General features: G+C 44.4%; 2 protein-coding genes across 2 annotated transcripts; both read left to right on the forward strand.

The window, feature by feature from the left end:
* The first annotated feature begins 5,154 nt into the window (after positions 1-5,154).
* LOC147976932 (uncharacterized) lies at positions 5,155-12,462 on the forward strand. The gene is made up of 3 exons (XM_087521030.1): positions 5,155-5,286; positions 10,396-12,082; positions 12,210-12,462. Exons 1-3 carry the CDS (start codon positions 5,155-5,157, stop codon positions 12,257-12,259), a joined length of 1,869 nt encoding a protein of 622 aa, XP_087377156.1. The 3' UTR covers positions 12,260-12,462.
* Positions 12,463-13,639: 1,177 nt separating this feature from the next.
* On the forward strand, positions 13,640-16,930 carry LOC147976933 (uncharacterized). The gene is made up of 5 exons (XM_087521031.1): positions 13,640-13,733; positions 14,757-15,985; positions 16,117-16,317; positions 16,394-16,592; positions 16,911-16,930. Exons 1-5 carry the CDS (start codon positions 13,640-13,642, stop codon positions 16,928-16,930), a joined length of 1,743 nt encoding a protein of 580 aa, XP_087377157.1.
* Positions 16,931-20,127: the final 3,197 nt, after the last annotated feature.

The raw sequence follows: 20,127 nt of genomic DNA on the forward strand, positions 1-20,127 counted from the left end.
GATGCCTATATACATGATCATACCTAGATATTCTCATAACTATGCTCAATTCTGTCAATTGCTCAACAGTAATTTGTTCACCCACCGTAGAATACTTATGCTCTTGAGAGAAGCCACTAGTGAAACCTATGGCCGGGATCAATCTCCATTACTTTAATCTTGCTTTGCTTTTACTTTAGTTTTACTTTTTACTTTGCATCTTTATACCAAAAATACCAAAAATATTATATCTATCAGATCTCACTCTCGTAAGTGACCGTGAAGGGATTGACAACCCCTAATCGCGTTGGTTGCGAGTAGCTATCGCTTTGTGCAGGTAATAGGGACTTGAGCATGGGCTCCTATTGGATTGATACCTTGGTTCTCAAAAAACTGAGGGAAATACTTACGCTACTCTGCTGCATCATCCCTTCCTCTTCGGGGAAAACCAACGCAAGCTCAAGACGTAGCAGTGAACAAATTACTGTTGAGCAATTGACATAATTGAGCATAGTTATGAGAATATCTAGGTATGATCATGTATATAGGCATCACGTCCGAGACAAGTAGACCGACTCCTGCCTGCATCTACTACTATTACTCCACTCATCGACCGCTATCCAGCATGCATCTAGAGTATTAAGTTAAAAATAGAGTAACGCCTTAAGCAAGATGACATGATGTAGATGGATCGACTCATGCAATATGAAGAAAACCCCATCTTGTTATCCTCGATGGCAACGATACAATATTGTGCCTTGCTGCCGTTACTGTCACCGGGAAAGGACACCGCAAGATTGAACCCAAAGCTAAGCACTTCTCCCATTGTAAGAAAGATCAATTAGTAGGCCAAACCAAACTGATAATTCGAAGAGACTTGCAAAGATAACCAATCATACATAAAAGAATTCAGATAAGATTCAAATATTATTCATAGATAGACTTGATCATAAACCCACAATTCATCGATCTCAACAAACACACCACAAAAAGAAGATTACATCGAATAGATCTCCACAAGAGAGGGGGCGAACATTGTATTGAGATCCAAAAAGAGAGAAGAAGCCATCTAGCTACTAATTATGGACCCGTAGGTCTGAGGTAAACTACTCACACTTCATCGGAGGGGCTATGGTGTTGATGTAGAAGCCCTCCGTGATCGATGCCCCCTCTGGCGGAGCTCCGGAACAGGCTCCAAGATGGGATCTCGTGAATACAGAAAGTTACGGCGGTGGAATTAGGGTTTTGGCTCCGTTTTTGATCGTTTGGGGGTACGTGGGTATATATAGAAGGAAGAAGTACGTCGGTGGAGCAACAGGGGGCACACGAGGGTGGGGGCGTGCCTGGTAGGGTAGGGCGCGCCCCCTACCTCGTGGCCTCCTGTTACGTGCCTTGGCGTAGGGTCCAAGTCTCCCGGGTCTTATCTGTTGAGAAAATCACGTTCCCGAAGGTTTCATTCCGTTTGGACTCCGCTTGATATTCCTTTTCTTCGAAACCCTAAAACAGGCAAAAATAACAATTCTGGGCTGGGCCTCTGGTTAATAGGTTAGTCCCAAAAATAATATAAAAGTGGATAATAAAGCCCAATAATGTCTAAAACAGTAGATAATATAGCATGGAGCAATCAAAAAGTATAGATACGTTGGAGACGTATCAATGGTGTGCCTGCCATCTATCATTTTTGACCGTCTGATCTACATCTGATGCATAGGAGCAACTCCACTTCACGTTTACAAAGAAACCCCTCATTTTCTTCCTCCATCTCCATCCAGTCCCGCCTTATCCACTCAGCCAAGCAATTGACCCTTCTGGAAAAAAGTGGAATCGAAGTGGCAGCAGCTGCTGCCGCTCTACACACCACCGACGCCGTCCGCTCCCAACTCCTCTCTGCCCCAGCAGCCTAACCGCCCACACCCACATCCACCTTCCTCCCCATCGTCTCTTCCTCCCCCCTAGCTCGTCTCCTACAACGCCGACATCGGCAAGTACGTCACCGGCGACGTCCGTTCACCGAGTCTGCAACGCGTCTCCTGCCTACTCCTCCGATGCAGCAGACCGACGCCCAACACCTCTCCCTTCTCACTGCCATCTCCTCCTCCCCTTCCCCTTCTCCTCGACGCCTACGTCGACAAGTTCGCCGTCGGCGCTGTCCGTCCCCGGAGTCCATGAGGACTCTTCTGCTTCCTCATCCAAGGCTCTAATGCAGCAGTTCCGCCGCCCACCACCTCCCCCCTGTCCTCGCCGACCTCCACATATGCTGCTACCCACTACGCATCCTCGGCAACGGCATCGCCACCTACTAATCCCTCCTGGCAGAAGTGCTCCACAGCCATCCCCTTCGAGTAAGCGTTGCTCCCCTAGGACCTCTATGTCGTCTGCAACTGGTCTCTCCTCCCACATAAGTCATCTGTTCCATTACTTGCACACCTTGCTGCTATCCCCATCTCGATTGGAAGCCCTCAGCCTGGCAGAAGAGATTTTTCTGAATTGATTGAAGTACTTGACCATGTTTGTGGTCAAATAACAGTATCCAATGTACTACATAGTCTATAAATATCAGGTTCGTAATTTCTGCATCTTTTCTGTTCGGGCCTTTGAATTGTAACTAGATCTCCAGCAAAGCACCAAATGACACACAAAGGCTGGTTTGATCTATTTCAGTTATGTAGTAGAAGCACCAGGTGCTTTTGACATTAACTTTGGGTGAATATCTGGGCTTGCAATGCTTCAGCTCTTGGGGTTCTCATAGTTCTAGATTTTTCTTCCTGAGCGCTTGGTGGAGCTGTACCTTCTAGATAGATCACCGTCCATGCTTGCACGAACTTCTCCTTCAGGGCATGCTTCAAGAAGGTCCAGGGGTCCTCCATGTAGCCCCTGAGACCCCAATTGAATTGGATGTTCATGGAGTCAGTATGGTCTAATCGGCAAAACATTGCTGCTAGGTATTTCATCTGGTGTGTTTTTGGTGATTTTTGGTGCGGAGAACGGGTTGCAAGTTTGATTCAGAATCACATGCTCTGTTCCTTTCACACTTCCCTACATGTGTAGTAGTGCACTACCATGTTTCTCTCATTGCATGAGTGCGGTTAGCCAGGTACTGATTGTAAAAAATCATTGGTACATATCTATGCAGCTTGTTTATTTTGGCCAAGACAATCATAAGTTTTTGAGCATATTCTTCATAAAGTCATCCTCATAGTTTTGATGCTGAATGTTAAAAGTTACAAATTTAAGTCTATTTCCAATACAAAATGTGACATCATGTTTTATCTGCTCAAATTATGTTCGATTATGCATGAATCTATGTTGATAATTAACCTATGATGCCTGCTTTCAGTTACCAATTAAACATATTGGGTTACATTTGCTCCTTTGAAGTAAGCAGGAAATGTAAAAGAGATCTACTTCTATAAAAAGACCGAGTTGGTGATGATGGTGTGCCGGCGTCAGGCCCTTTTTCTGTGCTGCCCATGGAGGCTACCAGCAGTAGGACCGCCATGAGTATGCCCGGATGTTGCAGGCACAGAGGATTTTTGCCGATAGCGAACTACTCCTTCCCGGTGGATCCGATGCCAAACTGCCAATAGAAGACGGGCATGTATGTCTGTCATGGATTCTTTTTAAGTTTACTTCCTGTTCAATTAGGTGTGTATTTCGCGAGATAAGCTCGTTCTAATGTGTCTCCGATGTTGATTTTGATTTTTCCTGCAGATTTCAGGATAGAAGGCAGATTCGCAAAGGGTCAATGACGAGCATGGTGAGTCCATTGCATCTATTCTTCTGTTAGTTTGTTAATAAATCAAACTAATTTATCTCAGTGTATGTCTACAAAGAAATTAGTCGTGTACCAGGCTTCAGTGAAGACTACTGATCTAGGACTGCATGTATGTTCACGAACAATTTTCTATTGCTGTGATTGAATGGCTTATCTCTGTAATTTCGGCAAACTTCATGTCACCATGCGACTAATGTTTTTGCTCAGAATTCTTTTCTGTTTGCGTGGTGTCAAACTTCCAATAGAAGACGAGATGTCTTGTTGAACAACACCACAATTGCATTGTTGTATGTTATTTAGGGTTGTCCCAGTTGCATAAAACCTGGAGTAAGAACAGGTCCAGTACTAATTTTGTGTCTGTGTGCATGTACTAATTTTGTGTCTATTGGCAAGTTTTGTATTGTACCCTAAACAAACTTTGTGGTTTCCTGCAGCTTGCAGTATTGGGCAAGTTCTGGATAGAGTGAGCAATGCGAAAGGTGAGTAGGGAAAACAACAAGTCTTCTGGCGAGGCGAAGATGGAGAAGGAAATGTTTGGCTTCGATGACATGGTTTAGTTTGACCGGGCTTAATATGTACAGATCAACAATATAACATCGCGTCTTCACTGTCTATAGCAACATATGTGTTCTTCACTATAACTTAAATCCACCCAGATGAAAAAGGAAATGTTTGGCTTTGATTACACGGTTTATCGATTGGATACCATATGTTTGATCATGCTTAAATATGTACACATCAACTATAACATTGTTCAATCAATGTGTCGGTATTTTTTTTATTGTTTATAGCAACATATATGTTCCTCACTATAACTTAAATCTACGAATCTTGTGTGACCCCATAGCATAGCACGGGCATCCTACTAGTAAATTTGAAAAATGTTCATGCAAATATCAGATTGTGTTCATCAAAATACAAACAATGTTCATCAAAATTCAAGAAATGTTCATTTTGTGAAGTTGCAAACATTTTTTTTGTGAATTCATGAACATTTTTATTGCATTAGTGAACATTTTTTGAAATTTTAAACTTTTTTTGAAACCTCAAACTTTTTTGAAGAATCAGAAACAAATAAAAGAAAACAAAAAAAAGAAACAGAAAAAATCACGGGAGCCCCGCCCCGCACCTGAGCCTGCCCATGTTCGCGTGTGGGGAGCCGGTCCAGCTGGGCCTAGTTGGTCAAGTTTGCGTGGACGTCCAAGAGACCGAAAGAGCTAGCGGGTCGACTGTGCACCTAGCCACCTACCTCATGCGTCCACATCTGCCACAAGATTCCCCATCGGCATCTTCCCCAAGAAAAATCTAGCATCTTCAAAAAAAGGAAAACCTAGCCTACCCCGCCCTGCCCCCTCCCCTCTCCCCCTGCCTCCCTCCCCTGTCTTCCAGCCGCCGCTTCCATGGCTCTACCTCCACACCTAGATAGGTTGCCACTTGGGTACCTGCTGGCCCGCCGCATGCAGACGAACTTCGGCATTGGTGGTGGTGATGGGTTTGGAGTTGTGTTGGCTTCGACATTGGTGGTGGTGGTGGTGGGTTTAGAGTTGTGTTGGCTTCGACATTGGTGGTGGTGGTGGGTTTAGAGTTGTGTTGGCTTCGGCATTGGTGGTGGTGGTGGGTTTGGTGGTGTTCCTGGTGGAGGTGGTGAAGCTTTCGGCAATGGAGGTGGAGGTCAATGTGGATGAAGATGGTCATCGAGGTGCTATGGCTGGTGGTGGTGGCGGCGATCTTCGCAATAATGATGATGTTGCTTGATTTGTTTAATGGTCGGTGGTGATTTGATCGTGTTTTATTTTGTGTGATTGCGCATTCATTTATGCACATGATTTTGGGTGTGAACAACACTAGTAGAAAACAGGGCTTTGGTCACAGGGCAATATTCACATTAGTCCCGGTTCAGTCACGAACCGGGACTAATGTGAGCATTGGTCCCGGTTCGTGCGGCTAAGGCATTAGTCCCGGTTCACCTGAGCCCTTTAGTCCCGGTTTGAGACACGAACTGAGACTAAAGAGTGCGATGCCCTTTAGTCCCGGTTTGTGTCTCAAACCGGGACTAAAGATTAGATCTTTAGTCCCGGTTTGAGACACGAACCGGGACTAAAGGGTGCACTACTAGGGAAAACCTTATACACAGAATCTTAGCAGCAGCGCGGCTTAAAAACAAATGCTACTGCTAATTAGCAGTAGCGAGCTTCAGAAAAGAGCGCTACTAATGACTAAGTAGCAGTAGCGCTCTAGGTGAAAGAGCGCTACTACTATAATTTCCACGGTGTTGCCCCCAGGCTAGATATAGTAGTAGCGCCCTTCCCATGGACGCGCTACTGCTAAAGAACTTAGTAGCAGCGATTTTCTTCAAAACACGCTACTGCTAAGTATCACCGCAACTAATTAAGTTTAGTCCCATACTGCTAAGCGAACAAGGTGTTTACCACCTTAAATATGCTACTTCTCAACCTATCTCGAGCACTTGGTCTTCATTGAACTATATGTGTATGATTTGTGGTTGCAATATGAATCCTCGCCTGTACCTATACAGGTACAGTGAGGATTCATGTTGACTATTTAGATTATACACAAAAAGATCAATGATGACCAATGTATATTTTTGATATAACTGCTTCCATTAGCAGTAGCGGTTTTCACTGAAGCGCGCTATAGATAAGTTAGCTATAGCGCATTTTCCATATGAGCGCTACTGCTAGTTCGAGTTAACCACCCCCCCGGCTCAAAATTTCGCTAAGTCCTCCTTTCCCCCCAGCCTGTTCCCCTACTCCTGTCGCCGCCGTCCGAGCCCGAGCGCGCCTGCCCTCACCGCCGCCGCCCGAGCCCGCCCTCAACCTCACCGCCGCCGCCCGCCGCCGCTCTCGACCACACTCTCGCCGCCCTCGACCTCACCGCCGCCGCCCTCGACCGAGCCCGCCGCCCAGGACCGCCGCCTCCCGATCCCGAGCCCGCCCTCGCCGCCCCTCCGTCGCCGAGCACCTCCCCGCCACCATCTCTCCCTCTGTAAGCCCCCCACCCCTCCCCCACCCCCTCTCTCTTTTCTTAGTTAGTAGATGATTTTAGTAGTAGTAGATGTTAATTTAGGGTTCATAGATAACGATTTTTTAGAAGTAGTGGATATTAATTACTAGTAGTGATGGTAAACTAGTTGTATAATTAGCAGTAGTAGATGTTAATTAGTAGTAGATGTAGTAGTTAGATGTTAATTAGTAGTAGTAGATGTACTAGTTTCTTTCTATTTATAGTAAGTTTATATTTAGTAAGAACGAGTTGAATTAATAGAACTAGTTAAGTTTTAGTTGAACTAGTATAGTAAGTAAATTAATAACTAGTTGAACTACTTTATTTTTAGAAAGAACTAGTTTTTTTCTTTTTATACTAAGTTTATATTTAGTAAGAACTAGTTGAATTAATAGAACTAGTTGAACATGTCATATTTGTTGTTATTTTTTAGTTTAAGCAATTGTTTCATGTTTTGGTTACACCTCCGAGTGGCCTATGTTTTGCCAGAGTGTTGATTAATTTCCGTTCCGGCAAATTTCAGGCGCTCGATATGTCCTTTTTTTAGCAAAGGTCATGCCGGATTTTTCCGTGAATTTTGGCATGACTTGTGCTAGAATATGTACAAGTTTAATTTTTGAATTATGAACGTAGGAAATGTCGTACTCAGACGACGACAGTCTTCCGGGGGAGTGCAGCTGGTGCCACGATGATCGAGGTATGTGCGACAGGTCCGTTGAGCTGGATGAAGATCGGCGCTTCAGCATTAAGCTCAAGGAGACCTTCGATGTTGAAACGGTACGCAACAACGACAAGTGTTTTTTTCGTAATTAAACATGACTTCAACTATTTCAACGTCTAATTTTCATCTTTTATAATTCGACTAGCTTATCCCATGCCATGCAAGACGCTATGTCTTGGAGAGGATGGGTTTTGAAGACCATGAAAATCATGAAACAAAGAAAATACACCTAAGGACCCATCATGATATCGATTTTGAAGTAAATCTGTACAATTCTCAGAGCGTAACCCATTTTGGTTGCCAAAATTGGGAAGCACTTTGCAAAAATGTATGGTTTTTATGAGGGTATGATTGTCACCATGGATCTTGGTAATCCTGACATCGAGCAAGACAATATGGACATTTGGGTCCTTGTTGATATGCTTCCGATTCTACCGCAATGTGAGTTTCTCAAACATAGTTATTAACTAATTTATATTGTTTATTTCAAAATAGTTGACAACCTATTTCCATTGACAGCTTATTTTGAATCTTCAAAGAATGTGCAGAAGATGGTAGACAAAATCCACTACACTGATGGCTCCGAATTAACTTATAAGGAGAAAAGTCATCTGATTGCTTATTGTACTTTTCTTGAGAATTACAATACCTATTATCGAACTCCTCCAAATTATGGTGAATACGTGCCACTAGTGCACGTGTTGAACCACGTTAACTTCTATGGAGATACCCTGGTAAGGTTTTTTACTATTACAACATCCGTGCATCTTTTGCATACTTCTAAAACTAATACATCATTGCTAACTACGAAGTTATTACTATGTTTTTCAACAGGAAATCCCGATGGATTGTGTGCCTCATCTGATGTATCAGAATGGTCGCCTTGCAGTTATGAACATACAGCCGGGTGAATCTAAGGAGCTCACCTGTGCATATCGAATTTCTAAAAGCGGTGAACACATGCTAATCAAAGAATGGAAAAAATGTTTGGACATTCGCAAGGAGGTTCTTGGAAGTAACATTAAGCGAAAGGCAAGAATTGGAGACAGGATAATCTCCATTCTCCATAATGGAGAGTCAGGGGCTATCTTGTTGTTTGCTATTTTACCTTAGAGAATATAGTAGGTCCTAAGAGAATGTACTAGGTCCTATGAGGTACAATATGTTTTTTATGTGATACAATGTGTTAGAGTTGATGATGTGAGGAGTACTTGTGATTACGACTAGTGACCAATGATATGATGATGATGATGATAAGTTGTTAATGATATGATATGATGATGATATTTATTATATCATTGGGTGAAAGAACCGCAGATTAGTTTCAAGTGGATGTCCATCCACTTGAAACTAGTCCACACGATTCTTTCAGCCCGTGATGTAATAACTCATTATGATGTAAAAACAATTTCTAAATTCTTGTTGTATGAAAACTTGTGTAAAGGTGTACGAATACAACATGAAATTAAAAAGAAATAAAATATGAAATAATAGTAGCAGCGTGGGCAGGGAGAAGCGCTACTACTAATTACCAGTAGCGCTCCTCCGGGAACTCGCTACTACTAAGTCGATTTAGCAGTAGCGTGGGAGGAGGCACGCTACTGCTACACGTTAGCTGTAGCGCCTTATCAGTAGCGCATAACCCCGCGCTACTGATAGGTCTAAAACCCGCGCAGCTGCTAGGTTTTTCCCTAATAGTGGTGCGATGCCCTTTAGTCCCGGTTTGTGTCTCAAACCGGGACTAAAGGTCCCATTTTCAAACTCTACCCCCTCCCCCGGATCGCCTTTTTTGTTTTGAAAAAAATCAAAAGAAAATGATAAAAACTTCAAAAAATAAAATCCTTCGAGAGGTAGTTATATTACTACCTCTACTAGTTAGGAAAATTTAAAAACTTAAATTTGGACATGTTTTGCAAAAAATGTAGGGAAAATGTAAAACGGCTATAACTTTTGCATACGATGTCGGAAAAAAACGTATAATATATCAAAATGTTACGGCCTGTTTGCAAATTTTTAAAATCCTCAAATTCTAAAAGGAAAAAAAGTTATGCTCAAATTTCACTTTTTTTTTGTATTTTCGTTAAATCTGGTCAAACTATGGTCAAACTACTTATTCAAGAAGTATTAGTGTTATTAAATAATTATTCAAGAATATTAGTGTTACTAAATAATTATTTCAGTTTTTTTGAATTTTTGTCAAATCTGGTCAAATTGTGGTCTAACAATGGTCAAACTATGGGCAAACTACTTATTCAAGAAATATTAGTGTTACTAAATAATTATTTCGGTTTTTTTTGAATTTTGGTCAAATCTGGTCAAACTATGGTCAAACTATTTATTTAAGAAATATTAGTGTTACTAAATAATTATTGTTTTGCACAATAATAGTTTCAAACTCAAACAGTGAAATGTGTGACTTCATGCTCAAGCTAAACTCCCGAGGGTTAATAGGATTGACATCTTACTATTGTCAGGAAAACAACAAGTGCAGACTTGGAAACGAAGGAGAATAGAACCCGAAAGTTAAGCGTGCTCGGGCTGGAGTAGTGAGAGGGATAGGTGACCGGTCGGGAAGTTATATGATTTCGAATGATGAGGGGTGATTAGAGATTAGAGGTTAAATTGAGCAGTGATAAGGGGCGGGTGATTAAAGATTAAATTATAAAATAATTCAGAAATTTGAAAATCGAGAATTTTTTTTCAAAAACCGGGACTGAGGCCCTTATGAACCGGGACTAATGACTCTTTTTCTGCTAGTGCAAGTACGACATGACTAGGTTTTATATAAATTTCGTACATTTATATAAATTCTACTACATGTAACATTTGCGAGTCGAAGGCCTCACGATACTGCAATTTTTTCTCAAACGGCCCTTATATCAGATTTGCGGAACAGGGTTTTAGCGAATTTGCTAGATTTGCTCTAAGGACTGAGACTGAGAAGGTTCTATTAGGTGTCCAACTCCTTAACCTACTCGATCAGTGTCCAACTATAAGCATACGTGATGAATCCTTATCCTACTCGCATTATTATTTGGAAAGGATTCATAATCGTTGCGTCCACGCGTTGGCCAACGCACCGCGCCTCTCGCTCCTGGATCGGCGTCTCCTGCCTCGCGCGCCCTCGCCAGCTAGCCTCCGCCGCCCGCGCCGCGCCGCCCCCCTCCCCTGTCGCCCCGCCGCTGCTTCCATAGCTCTACCTCCAGAGGTAGATAGGTTGCCGCCCGGCTGCCTGCTGGACCGCCGCGTGCGCACGGACTTCGAGGACGAAGATGAATTCGATTATATCGCCGAGCAACCGTTCAGGATTCTCAGGTGTGTAGAAAGGAAGGCTTCGGGGTTCTCACCCGTGATGCAGCCCTATGCCGACGAGGTAGTCCAGAGCCTACACATCGGTGTGCATCTTGCCAAGGATGAAGACGACAGTTCGACAAATCTGTCTTGTCTGGTCCTCAAAGGCGGCAGCCCGCTGACCACGGTCGAAGCGGTGGACGAGGGCGTCATCGTCCTCACGACGACATTCCTACATGAATTCAGCCGCATCATCTATGTCGTCTACGATGCTGTCCGGGGATCGCTTCACATGGCCCCGGCGCCGGAAGACCCCTCCTGGATATTCACGGGCCTCACTCGTCGCCTTCTCATTGCGCGCCCGTCCTGCGGGGATGACTACGCGCTGGTCCTATTGGGGAAGATGGACCAACGGGGGGATGCCCTCTTGGTATGGCGGCCCGGCTCCTCCACCGTGCCATGGTCTGAGGTCAAGCTTGCTGGCTTTCCCTCATGCATCAGCGGCAAGAGCTCCCCATACTACCAAGTTGATGTCACCTTTTCGGTCGACGGCATGGGCTGCTGGGCGGATCTTCTGCGAGGCGGCGTGTACTGCCACTGGGACACTCTCTTCAACAATTGCGGTGGCAACGAGCCCTTGCTCAAGTTTGACATCTTTCCCCTGCCAAAAGAGTTGGCCAACGCAAAGTCGGTGGATCACTCCCGCAGCAACACTCGGGTGGCACAGCCAAAAGCCTACCGAACCGTGGGCGTCGTCAACAACACCGTGCTGTTTGTGTCCGTCGACGGCTTCCTCGATCATGTCCAGAACAAGAACCGCGCCGTGTCCGTCTGGTCGCTGCGCAAAGAAGAGATGGACTGGGAGCTGGTGTACAAGGTCCACGTCATGGACCTTGTGCAACTCGGTGGATTCGGCAATGATCTGCCCACCAACTTAACCCCCATGTACCCTCTTCTCAGCCCCACCGATGATGGAGTTGTCTACTTGGCGCTTGGCAAGCTCCGTGAGAACCGGAGCAACTGGATGTGCATCCCAAGAGGGGCACGATATCTACTCGCGCTCAACATACGGACGAACACCATCCAGAGTATATTATCGCTTGCGGAATGCTTTGACGATCCTTTCATCCCCAACTTCGTTGCTTCTAATTTCTGCCGGTACGCTCGTGTCGTCGATCTCGATTCCCACATCTTGATGATGGAGATGAGGAGGCAGCAGTCTTCGAAGGAACAAGATGGGCGAGCTGATCTTCCAGCTCATTATTATTTTCACTCAAGACTAGCCCAGTCAGGTATTTCATATTTGTGAGTTGTTTAAATCTTGGTGGTGCTTCTCATTGCATCCTTTCAGCCATCTCATTGTCTCTGAATGTTAGAATTTTTGTTCTCAATGCTTAATATGTTAATTTCTTTGCACAGGCATTGTAGACACCGTTCCAGAGCACCATTCCGGAGTTATCATGGAGTGATATCCTGTCTCCCGTAAGTTTATTGTGGGGAGGATACAGATTAACCTCTAGTTCTGTATCTTCAGGCTCACAAAGGTCGCAGTCCAATCTGAATCTTCACTTGGCACAAGAGGAGAAAGATTTGATCTCTAGTTCTGTATTGTCGCCTATATCTAAGCACTATTTGTTCCATATGTCTTCTCAGAAGTGTAACGAGATGATATTATCAATATGTTATTCACTTTTGTTTCAGTACACTCCCTCTAAACACATCAAAGGCTGTAATTTAGAGAAATTTTTGTTGTAAGTTTGGCCATATTTCCATGTTTTAAGAGAAATTTTTATTATCTCGGTTATGTCACATGGCAATTTCATGAATTTTGATGTACATAACATTTCAATTTTTCTTATAATGATTGGACTTATCACATGGCAAGTTTTACGGATGTTTGTGCTCTCTAGGGCGTGGCAAATTACATACATGACGGTCGGTAATTTTTGGAAGGAATCTATTTGTATTACTCAAAATGTCATTTTTAGGGGAATTGTCCCTAATTTTATTTCTTTTGGCAAATCCCCCGTTTGTTTTTGTGTTTTTACGTGTATCCTTTAATTTTGTCCTAATTTTATGTTACATATACATGTCTTAAATTATAGCATGAAAAATTTATTATTTGTAGATACCTTTGTCATATTCACTGAATATACCATGGTAAAATCTAAATTAGTGGGTGGCAGTTTCATAGGCCATAGCTTGGCAAAATATTTTAAATTTAGAACATGTCAATTGTGTTTTTATGTTTCTTTGTTTTTGTATAAATCAGAAAATAAGTTTTTGTTGTACTTTTAAAAAGTGAGCTAATTATTTCGCAAAGAAGTTAGCTAATTAGGCTATCTTTTTTTCTTTCTGCGCGTTACATGGGCTATCTAGGTCGCGCTAGACCTACACTAGAGTGAACATCGAGAAGGGACGAACGTCAGATGGATCGTTCTTCCCCATCCGATGTCCGTTCCCTATTTTTTAGGTCCAAAAATAACTAATCATCAAAAGTTACAGGGCATCTCAGAAGATGTCAAGAAAGTAATAATACAAGAAATCTCAGACACCCGACAAATCAACCCCAATTTGACAGTTTGACACCATGAACCGAGTGTATGGTCTTTTTTTAGCGAATGAACCGAGTGTATGGTCTAGGAGAGAAGATATTGAGATATCGTTGCTTCGTGGGCCGTGGTATCCGAAATTGGGCTGACCCGAGTGACAGTTAGGTTTCTTTTGTTCACGGCGTGGAGGAGATGTTGACGTTTTCCTCCTGATGGAAGCGCCACCGAGACATCGCCTCAGGCGTTCGCCGCCGCCGCCGCCGCATGGAGCACTTCCGGTGTGTGATCTTAACGTCGATGACCGCATCAGTGCCCTCCACGACGACATGCTCCTGCTGGTACTCGTGCGCCTGCATGGCCGCGCGCACCGAGGTCCTCTCGCGCCGGTGGCATGGCCTCTGGGCCCCAGGCCTGTACCAGGCACCTGTGCAGGGTGTGCGCCTGCACAGGGCCCCCAAACCGGCCGGGGCCCCAAATCAGGCAGAGTATTGCTAATTAGCAGGAAGTATACGTACTCTCCATGCAATTAATTAACTCAGCTAACTAGCAGTGGCGGAGGCAGAAATGCGTATAATCTGATGTTAGGGAGGGCCGGCTGCAGGCAACAGTAAAAAATAATATCACTGTTCATATGCATAATACAAAGGAAATTAGGATGTTGGGGAGGGCCCGGGCCTTGGCTGGCCACCCCCTGCCTCCGCCACTGCTAACTAGTATTCTCTCAAACTACTACATCCTCTCCTGATGCACGATGCTCTTTCTTCGTCTTCCTCAAACATCAAATAAAGTCTTAACTCATCAATGATCTTCACTACTCCATTTTCCATTCCGTGTCTATTCACTCTTCGCGATTTTCCCAAAAGAGTCCGCTGGAATATATAACGCTCTACTCCCAGTCCCCATCTATTTATCTAGTGTTCTTCTCAAATCTTCAATCGGCAAGCATGCAAGTTAGGGTACCTCTTTCGCTTGCTCTGTGACCCATCAGCAACAATTGGAAACCCCCCCCCCCCCCCCCCCCACACAAAAAAAACGAGACTGGATTGCGTTTGGATATTTTTGAGTTCTTGGTCGCCAAACGATGGTTCATCAACAAGAGCAGTCAGACCGAGAAACTGCATTTGGATGTTTTTGAGTTCTTGGTCACCAAACCAGCGCTGCCACATGATCTTGCTTCCCAAATCAGTCAAAGATTGCTTCATTTCTTTCTATCCATATAATTGAAGGTTGCATCATTCCTTTTTATCTACATGTTTAGTTTTATATTCTTGATATTTGTCTCGTACTTTTAGTTTCTATGATGTCTTCTAGAACTAGCAAGTATGAATAGGGCAGTATATGAAAAAGTAGGGGAAAGTAAACTGTCAAGGGCCCATATTTGGATTTCGCACTGGGCCTCTATTTTCTCGGGTACGGCCCTGCTGGGCCCGCCTCCCCGATCTCACCTTCCGCTACGTCCCGCCCGGAGACATCGAGGCGGCGCTCTCCCGCGTCGCTCTCCCCGCAGCAGTTTCTCTTCTCGACATCCGTTTCCCGGGTTTTTCGTCGCCGGCGTGGGGAAAGGCCGACGACGTCCGCGCCAAGTCGCTGCTGCGCGCCGCCGCGCGGCTCTCGCCGGAGGAGCTCGTCTTCACCCTCTCGTCGTATAATGCGGTAAAACCAGGCCGTCCCGTCGAAATCGCCATGCCGTGCTTCCGCCGGGCCACATCGGTCGAGCTGGACACGAATCGCCTCCGCCTCAAACCGCCGCCGGCCGGCCAGCTCCCCGTGCTCGAGAGGTTGTCTCTCTCCGGCAACATTGTCGACCTTGGCACCATGCTCAGCCGCTGCCCACGGCTACGTGTGCTCAGGGTCACCTTCCGTAGCACGAATCCTGACTCGCTTGAAGCGGCGCTCTCCTCTCTTCAAGCCGCTGTGGCGCTCGGCCTTACGGTATCCCTCCTCCACATCCACCACATTACTATTGATTGGTGGAGGTACAGTATTGGGGCTGCTCGCTTCTCGTCCCTTCTCGGTTCCATGGCAAGGGTCTCCCCTCAGGAGTTCGTCCTCGTCGACGGCTACTACGAATGTTATAATGTTGACCTGCCTTGCTTCCGGCGCACAACGGCAATCCAGATGAGATTGTACACCGTCCGCTTCACACATCTACCGGAAGATCATTTCCCTGCGCTCGAGAGTCTATCCCTCGAGGGTTGTTGCACCATCCCCGACCTTGCCACATTGGTCGCCCGATGTCCTCGCTTGCGCGTTCTCAAGGCAACCATAGATGATCATACAGACCATGTCACAGTCTACTCGACGTCGCTACAGGAGCTTTACATCAATGCCGCTAAAGACACAGAATGCCGGCGCATTGACATTGTGACTCCGTTGCTTAAACGGCTGAACCTGGAGGTCAAGGCCGACATGGACCTCAGCATGTCTATCTCGACACCTATGGTGGAGAGGGTCTCATTGACGCGCTCCTATACAAATTCGCCTCTTTTATTTGGTTTTTGGTCGCTCAAGAGCATGAGATTAGAGACCACAGAGAGCTACAAATACTACAAAGATGGGGGTCTCAGCAACATCAACTACCAGGAAGCCGCGTGTTCGCAGCCCCCTCGCATTCATTCCCTGGTCTTTAGCATATTTGCCGATGTACGACCTCTTGTCTGTCCTCTTACTCAGCCCACTAGATTTGTCGGCTATACTTGCATATATACTTGAAGGTGTGTTTAAATTCTTGGCATGATACCATCATCATGCTTACTAACTATTTTGTTTTGCAGAATAGTTTTCATTCGGGTGCAGTGCCGCTGAACTTCGCGCATGAGATGAAGAAACTTCTGATCACCAACTATTCTATGTTGGAGCTATATCTCAACACAAAGGGGCATGTTCTTGGAGAATTGATGTTGCGTCTTCTTGGAATGCATCAAATTCGAACCGCTATACAAAGCCTTAAGGTTATCCTATCAGGGTGGTGCAGGGTAATTCTCCATGATGCTTATATATCTTACACACACTACTTTTTCAAAATACATTCTAATGGTTTTTATGTTCTAGATGTCACAAACATCAAAATGTCTTGAAAACTGTCTTTGTAATGAGCCCAACAACTGGAGGAGCCAAAGTATCTCCTTGACTCATCTTGAAGAAGTAGAAATCGACAACTTCGGCGGAGGGGACAGTGAGATTGATTTCATCACAATGATATTCGGATGGGCGCCAATGCTTAAAGGAATGACCACCAGGCTGGCGCATGGCATGAAACAAAGTGACACTGAATTTTGTGTCATGAATATTAGCATTATATGTTTGTTGTATCCCTCTGTTGATTGCTTTATTTATCCCGGTTATTATGGTGAAATAGTTTGGCGTACGCCCATAAAATTACCATGCTCTTAGATGCAAGGTGGTCATGCCTGAGTGGTTATCGGGCAAGAATAAAATCATGTGGCTTTGTTTGCTTTCAGACAAGAAATGTTTCTTGGTCGGTGTAGCAAGAATATTTTACACTCGGACTCATCTCAGTCTTAATAAGGAACTTAGTCCCTGTATAATATCCGACTGAATATTTCAGTATGGGAGATGCAACTATGACTATCTGTTAATCTTTATATACTTGGTTATGTCTCATCCTATTTGTTTTGAAATTATATATTGAACTAGCTTGCAATGAGGTTCTTTTTATTTTCTTATTCAATTAACTACTTTTGAGCTGAATATAAGGAGCATTTGGAGCCATTCAATGTTAAGAAAAGACATCCAAGATATGGTTTTAGGGGAAAAAGACCTCAAAGATACGATTTTAGGAATTACAATCTTTCTCTAATAATAAAGCGGCTATTGCTTCTACCCGTTCACCGTCGCGAACTATTTTTTGATGTATATATAGGAATATCTCTATTTAGTTTTCGTTGGTCATCGTAAATACCGATTCGTTTTCCATTTAACTCTTCCAATCAGTCCGTGAGTTCAACGTAATAGGCCTCGGCCTGCTCTGTAGTCTGTACGAGACAATGCTCTCCTCTTTCTGTCCCGTGTCCGCCGCCGCCTGCATCACCTCACCTCTCCGCCGTGCCTCCTCCTCTTCCTCCCTGTTTTTCCTTCTCCTTTCTTCTCTCATCGGATCTCATCCCCACCCCCTTTCTATCTCTGTTCTCTTCAAGGATGCCATGGATCAGAGCTCGTCGCTGGATCCCGATTTGCCCCACCGTCGCGCCCCTCTGAGATGGATCCGTCCTTCGTGCACCGCATGCTCTGCTGCCGGCCGCGTCCACGCGGAGGAGCTGCCGCCATCGCCTGTCGTTTCCCGGTCTGCACAAGATGATCGGCCATGCCCTCCTCGAGTTCGTCTCGCGAGAAGATGCTTGCCCGCAATGTTCGTTGACCCCCTGCAGCCGTCCGTCCGCGTAGGGTACCCTTCCGTCAGTCCTTCACCCATGTCGAATCGCCGCACCTTTTCATGCAGCTTTGGTAGTGCTCTGGAGGCGTACCTCGCGGTAGCCATCGAGGCAACCACCGCCGCCTGCGGGCGCAACGAGGCGAAGGAGGACCTCCTGGTTGGGCTTGGCAGCGCGGAGGCGTCGTGAAAAGGAGACGCCAAGGTGCCGGTGGTGCTCAGCGAGGACGAGTGCCGGAAGGGGCGGAGCGCGTCGCCAATTTCTGGTAATAATTTTTATCTTTCTTTCAGATGTAGTAATTGATACCGATGAACTTAAAGGTAGAATTTCTAATCTTAATCTTGCGGTGTTCAAGAAGGCGCCCACAAAATCAATTGACACCATCCCTTCTCTTGTTGTGCACACAGATCAGGGGAGACATACTGGCCTGGACAATCTTTAAAGCCCTGTTTGATAGCAAAGTATTTTCTAAGTATTTTGAGAATACTACAGTTTTTGAGATTACCATGGTTTTATTTACAATGAGTTGTTTGGTTGTCCCTAACAACTGTGCTTTTAATATTGTAGTATTGGGCAAACTGTAATTTTTTCTCTGCATAAAAAAAAAGAACCCCAAACCTCTTTTTTTTTTAAACAGAGCTGCTGAGTGCTTAAACACAACGGCTAAACAGCAAAATTTACAGCGTTATGCGGCAACAACCAAACAGGTTCTATGTATTGTGAATACTGCAAAATACTCTGTTTTGATAAAACTATGGTATCTCACACCTACAAGCAAAATTACTATAGTTTTTGATACTTTGGTTTATATAATACTTTGCTATCAAACACAGCCTAAACCATGAAGCCCTCTCACGGGTCAGACATTGAACACATAGTTCTTCTTTTGGACAGTGAAAGAAAATTTTCCTACAGATGTGATTGGTGAGGAATGTTTGTCTTCAGGGAAGGAGCATGAATGATTTACTGCTTCAGATCTGTTGAAAAATTACTCTGTACAAAGAATGCCATTTGAAGCTAGACATGTGTCCTTGAAACAGCACACGTAGTGAAAGTAGTGCCTCTTCTAGGAAGTCAACTCTCAGAGAAGCAGAAATGATTGTGACAACACTCAGTTGGTGTGGAGGTGGTATATATGCAGTTTGCTCACAAACTGCTTCAGCTATCAAACATGGAAGTTTCTCCGAGCAAGATTTGTTTGATGTTGTTATCGATGAAGCTGCACAGGTGGGGTCTTAGACTCTCAATACTAATTGTTCTCTTTAAATCAAGCTAGCTTTATATTTTATCTGAGCTTATTTTGATTTACTCCTATTTAGGCTTCTTTAGCATTGTTCGTTGAAGAGATAGTGGCGGCGCCATGCGCAGCTCAGTGGTCCTTCAGGGAATCGCTCAAGGTGCTCGATGCTGACATCCAACGCACCAACTTTGTTCATGTCCAGTCTCTGCAGGACGTCAGACTACTCGAGGGACATACACAAGGAGTGGGGGGGGGGGGGGGGGGGGGGGTCTGCGTGGAGTTCAACAACAACAGGGGTGAGAATAAGAACCTGATCGCCTTGCATATTTTCATTTTGTTTCTGTCATGTTCAACCATAGCAGCCATGTTTGGTGTTTAGTTTAATGCGGTCTTCAGAGCTAGCTTAGTCGATACTAAAAGTTTCGTGTTATCAAGTGCTTCACCTGTCACTCACCTCGGAGCAGCTCCTTTGTTCAGATGTCTATGCCATGTAAGTAAGTTGGTGTGACCGTCATTTATGGAAAATTTGCAGCAACTTCTGTATCCGCTTACCAGTTTTGTGGTTGGTTCTTACAATGCCTGACCTTCACCACATACATGTAAGTATTAGAGATTTACAAGGTTAATTTTTTCTTTGGAATTTTACATGGCAAGTTCACCACATACATGTAAGTGAACTTCATGAGGTTTTAAACTGTAAAATTAAGTTGCATTTAAATTCTCTTAGATTGACTACCATAGAGCTTTCAAACTCGACTGGAATCATGAGGCTATGCATTGCATGTGTATTGTAGCAAAATGACTACACATAATTCCTTATCAACTAGACGAGTAGATGGAATACACAAACTACTTACCGATTCATAGTTCCTCACACACCAAACAAGAAAACTTGCCAATTTATACATTGAGTGCATGAGCAGACGATCTTTTTGTGCAAAAACAATTATATTTCACTAAACTGCCTCCGGCCAAATGGTTGTGCTAGCTATAATCATTCAACCATGTATTTATAAGCTAAAAATTCATATTTGAGATTGGTCTGGATCAATGATAGACATGTCCAGGCTCCAGATTATTCCATGAAGCATATTATGAGTATTCCTTTGTCTGGTTGATGATTTTGGCTGCAAGTGGTTTTTTTGCATTCAATT

The sequence above is a fragment of the Triticum urartu genome, chromosome 4A (genome assembly GCF_056163025.1).
Source record: "Triticum urartu cultivar PI428250 chromosome 4A, HENAU_Tu73, whole genome shotgun sequence".
Taxonomy (NCBI): Eukaryota; Viridiplantae; Streptophyta; class Magnoliopsida; order Poales; family Poaceae; genus Triticum; species Triticum urartu.